This window comes from Apaloderma vittatum, unplaced genomic scaffold (assembly GCF_000703405.1).
Source record: "Apaloderma vittatum isolate BGI_N311 unplaced genomic scaffold, ASM70340v1 scaffold987, whole genome shotgun sequence".
NCBI classification, from domain to species: domain Eukaryota; kingdom Metazoa; phylum Chordata; class Aves; order Trogoniformes; family Trogonidae; genus Apaloderma; species Apaloderma vittatum.
In genome coordinates, this window is record NW_009726452.1 from 2482 (window position 1) to 7591 (window position 5110).

Genomic DNA, 5110 nt, shown 5'->3' on the forward strand with positions numbered 1-5110 from the left:
AAAGAATTAATTCTTTAGTCTCCAAGTTGGCACAATCGATTCATCAGGTCTCATGCTGTGGCAAAAATTACAGGTATTTTATCTCTGATGTATTGTACTGCCATGTATGAATAGTGAAAAGTAGCTATCAAAATCCAAATTCAGTGTTTCGTTGTAATTGAAAAATCAGCACATTCTCAGTAAGTGCAAGTGAGCTCCTACATTTTTCTCCTCCCTCTCAGAAACAACCAAACTGAACGTAGAAATTCAGCAGCTGTTTGGAAAGATGAATGAGGTTTTCCACTTGCTGCTACATAAGGTGGAAATACAAATCATCCAAGTACCCTTAATAACAAAAGATCTTATTGGACAAAGTTGACAAGTTAATAAAATGGGCTTCTATTTAAGTGTAATTTTTTTTCACGGGTTAATGTGGAGCATCAGTTAGAATCTGAGATAAAACAGGTAAGCCAAGGTGCCCGTGATCAAGAGCTCAAACAGCAGAGAAACTTGCAATTTTTTTTCCTTCCTTCCCATCTGCAGCGATGAGGTGATTCCAGTATAACCACTGAGCTTTTTGCCACCTATTTTATAGGTTTTGAATGGCATAAAATTTTGCACATTTCAGTGCACAACATTTTTGGATTGCACGGTTTAACTGCTGTTCCTCTGTTAGCCCAAACCAATATACATAGTTTTAGTGCAAAAGACATAGTTTTAAGATGGCTTAAGACTTGCAAATGCTTTGGAAGGCAAAAATCAGAATTAAAAACTGCCTTCAAAATGCAGATAAATGTTAGGAAATAAGTAGAATACAATTCCAGTAAGACCAGCTGCAGTTTTGTAGAAATAACCAACTGCCTTAATACAAGATTGGAAATAAATAGCCCGTGTGGTAAGTAGGGTTTGGGAAGTTCTCTTCTCCCCTAGAAGACCTGGTCCAGCAGTGGACACCAGGATCAAATATGAATCAGAACAGAACAAACACAGAGGCCAGCAGTACATGATTAGAAAACATGGAAAAACTATGAGAAAGGACTTAGAAAAATCTCTGTTTGTTTCATCCAAGGGTGAGAGCAGCAACGTGACAATGCGACCTGTCCCAGCATCCATGGGACAAGGACAAAGAGCTGTGGACTTGAGCAGCAGCAAGGAAGTTGTTGGTTTTTTTAAGTATAAGGTAAGTTCTGACAGTCTGAAAAGTTGATATAATAAGAGAGATGGAATAGAGAGGTTATGGAATCTCTGTCATATAATGCTATAAAACCCAAAAGGGATGAAAGAGCTGATTGCACCGACTGCTGCAGCAGATCTCTCTAGCCAGGAGCCTCCAGCCCAGGCTTGGGACCTTTGAGCATATTTTGACAGGTTCTTGTACTTTTGACCAGAACAAAGCACAGCACTCCAAATACCTACTCGAGATCGTATCTTGCTGTTTGAGGCATTAGTATGATGAAGAGAAAAATGTTTTCCTGTTTGCTGCTGCTGCTGCTGTAACAGTTGGAAAATTAGTTCTACCTGAAGGTGTTTCCCTGTGTGGTTACATGTTCTGCTGTCAGACTTTATGATGTGTAGTATTGTGTTCTCCTCCCTTTGTCATGGCTTGAGCCATCCAGAGTTACATGCAAGGAAGATTCCCCCAAACACCCGTTTGAAACAAAAAATGCTAATGCTCTGGCTTCTCAGGTGTGGTCAGCTTCTGTCTAGTTTCATAGAAGAGCTAAGGCTTACCTAACTGTTACTCTACATCATTTTTCCTTCTAAAAACTTGTATTCTGGAACAAGATTTTCACTAATTCCATCAAGTGGCAAAAAGGGTATTAGCAAATTAAAATAAATATTTTTAAAAAGAGATATATGTGGCCAAGTACAAAAAACACTGCTCTCTTGGAGCAGTGCAGCTCCTTGACACAAAAAAATCTGTATGTTGGAAGCACCAAGTATCTTGAAGACATAAAAATAGAAGACTTTTCACAAGCTGAATAACTAAAAAGCTGTCTGTAGTGAAAAATACTTTGGAAATTAATAGGCGTAATTACTTATAAATTTCATTAAATGTCAGTTCTGGCTTGGTTTTAAACACTAGCTTGCCTCAGTTTTGCAAAAAGCTTTTGCAGATTACAGCACTACCCACTCTACAGACTGTATGCCCTAGAAAAAGCAGGTCCAAAAGGTAAATCACAGTATAAGTTTGTTGACAAATGAGTTTGTAAAAAGAACAGTTTACACCAGAAGGATCAAAGTCAGAGCCTTTATTAAATGTTCCTTCTTTAAACAGACTGCATTTAATCCCCCTTTCGCGTTTGTGATTTCTAAGGCTATTTTAAATACTTCGTTTTACAGGGAGTTTCAGTCTTCAGAACCGTCACAAGCAGCAAGTTAGCAGTACACAAAAACAATACGCTTTAACTTTCACCGAGTCCCATTTCTGCTTCCCAGGGTGCGTGGAAAAGACCACCAGTACTTCCACCACTGGAGTTTTTGCACAGACCCTGGAAAGGAAATAGGTGTCACAGGAGTTTAAGCCTGATGTGCTCTAGCCACATCTCACAATTGGCCACGATTCACCAGTACTGATTAGTAAGTCTGTTTCTTGCACAGTACCTGTTTCAAAAAGGGGACCAAATTTTCAATTTTCAGCTATTGTGGGTCTAATTAAGGCTATTCTGGTATACTTGATACTAAAATACTCTCTGGGAGTCCTTTTCATGAAATCCCATCAGAATTAACATTTTCAAAAATGAAAACATTTAAAATAGGTGGTTTGAGTTGAAATGCTGATGCAGCGGTTGGTTCAGTGTTTTCTTGTCTTCTGGAGTTTTATTATCACGTCAGTATAGTGTCGTCTATCTGTTCCTCTGAGTCAGCCTGGCTAGCCAGCTTCTTCAGAGATCTCCTGCAGCTCTCATTGAGAAGCTCCAAGCTGGCAGCATCTAGAATCTTGGAAACTGACTGTGGAGGGAAGACAACACCAATTACCAATTCCTCATAACACACCTTTCAAAATAAGAGTAAGTGTAAGAGCCTCGCAAGTTGTATTTATCTAAAATCTTCCAAACGTACTGAAATCCTTCATCTGGCTTTATCACCCCAGACATGGGAACCACGCAGAAGCAGGTACGACTTAGAAAAAAGGTCTAGAAATGGATGTACGAAGAGGTCCATCCTAAAATACCCTCTCGAGCACCACTGGTGCTGCAGGAGGATTACCCAAGTGACAATAAACCGGCAGTCCTAGCTGTGGTGACTACAGTGCAGTAAAGGCTGCAGGTGTGTAGAAAGCAAGGGTGCTATGTTGAACACACGTTAAATACCCTGGGTTAATACTGCACCATAGGGTTGTATGGTATCAGAATTGCTCAATACTTCGAGGTTAGCATGACAACACTGATGAGGGCTTAACTGCAGTCAGGAACGTCCCACTCCTGGCTGCCAGCACGTTCCGAGACCTCAGGCACAACACTTAACCACGCGCAGCGCCACGCGGCCCAGCCTTCCACCAGTGGTTATGTTTTCCTCTGTCTCGTACCTCAAGCACTTCGTCACCCACTCGCATCTTCAGAAGATTGACAATAGCTTGGTCACTGTAGGCTCTTACGCTGGTGTTTTTGTCCTTTGTGTTGTCCAGGAGTGCTTTGAGAATTGGTTTAATTGTCTGAGGATCCAGTGAGGGAAGATGGTTTTTATTTGCCCACCAGATCATCTTTTCTGCAACTAACTTTATGTCGCTGGATGAGTTCTGAAGACACTGAAGGAGACAAAGATGGACTTAAATTCAGATATACCAAGGACAGGTATTTAAAGCATTAGTTTATATATTTTTTTCTTTTTTCTAATTTACGTATTTCAAACTATAGCAAGAAAACAGTTTTCAACTCACAGGTACACAATAGACAAACTTGCTACCAACAAGTTTGACTAAACTGTGTAACAGTAAGAGAAGATCAGTCCTTGAAAACAAGACAGCTTTCCATAACAACATTCAAAATATGTGGTTGATGACAGACTCTAGCACCATCTCTCACACTGTCTTCCCCTATCTTTTCTAAGATGTTAAAAACAACCTGAGGTTCTGATGTTCAAAATTCAGATCCTCTCTACCATGAGGGATACCTTGATGGGGAGGGAGAAGAAAAAACAGAAAGAAACCCCCAACAAACAACAACAAAAAACCCACGTGAAAAAAAGAGAACAACCGAGGAAGAAAGGAATTTTGAGATACAGTATATAAATAGAAATTAAATGCAAAACTTCTATACGTTAACTTCTGTGATTCTATGATTCAGTAATCTCTTTTATCTCAGTCTTTCGGATCTACTCCCACAATAGAGGAAGTCAAAAAGTACAGCAGCAAAACCAAGTAAGGTGAGCATTGGTATTTGGCGCATTTCTAACAAAGGTCCTTTGACCTTCAGCAACCTTAAAAAAACTGACAGCTCCCCCCACTCTTCTTTGCTTCTCTGCCAGCTGACTGCTACTGCAAAGGAAAAAAATAATTCATAAGAATCAAAAAGTTTACCACAGAAAGATAAGAGTCAAATTTCCAAATTACATCAGGGATAGTGGGATTGTATTCACAACCACAAAGCAGGCTGATAAAGGGATTCTCTCTGTACTTTGCCACAAAAAGAAATACCTAGATTTTCAGGGGTCAGGGGACTTAGAGCTTCCCAAGATAAGGCAACCGAGCTTTCAGTTTTCATGCTGGCTTACCACTCAGCAATTTGATAAGAGAAAGCCACCCGGGTGTTAGCTCAAACAGAGATTCAGCTCACATAAGAACTCTGCCACGTAGTTACTGTGAAAATTCTTACCTTAATGAAGAGGCTGGAAAGTTTTGGAGGCAGGTTCCCTCCTCCTTCCATGTGGTATTTCATAAGAAAGCCCATCCCTCTGATGCCACTAACTGCAATGGGAATCTTCAACATAAAGTCAAAAATCAGTATTACTAGAGAGAGTATAACTAGGCTCACGGTTTGGTAAGCTCTTGAGGGAGGCTAAACCGATCTTTCAAAAAAAACCTGTAGCATGCAAAGCAGGAAAACTTCAAGTTCATGTTACTGGGTTATCCAATGAAAAAAATCGTAATGTGACCACAAACCACGTGGAATAAGGTGCCCCCAGGTTCCCT

General features: G+C 40.1%; 1 protein-coding gene across 1 annotated transcript in view; it reads right to left on the reverse strand.

Moving 5' to 3' along the window:
- Positions 1-2201: 2201 nt before the first annotated feature.
- Positions 2202-5110, reverse strand: part of GCN1L1 (GCN1 general control of amino-acid synthesis 1-like 1 (yeast)) — a gene marked incomplete at its 5' end in the record, with an annotated part of 39463 nt that continues 36554 nt past the window's right edge. Inside the window, 3 exons of the mRNA XM_009873266.1 lie at positions 2202-2931; positions 3509-3727; positions 4794-4898. Of these exons, the coding sequence (XP_009871568.1) occupies positions 2806-2931; positions 3509-3727; positions 4794-4898 (450 nt within the window). The remainder of the gene's footprint in view (positions 2932-3508; positions 3728-4793; positions 4899-5110) is intronic.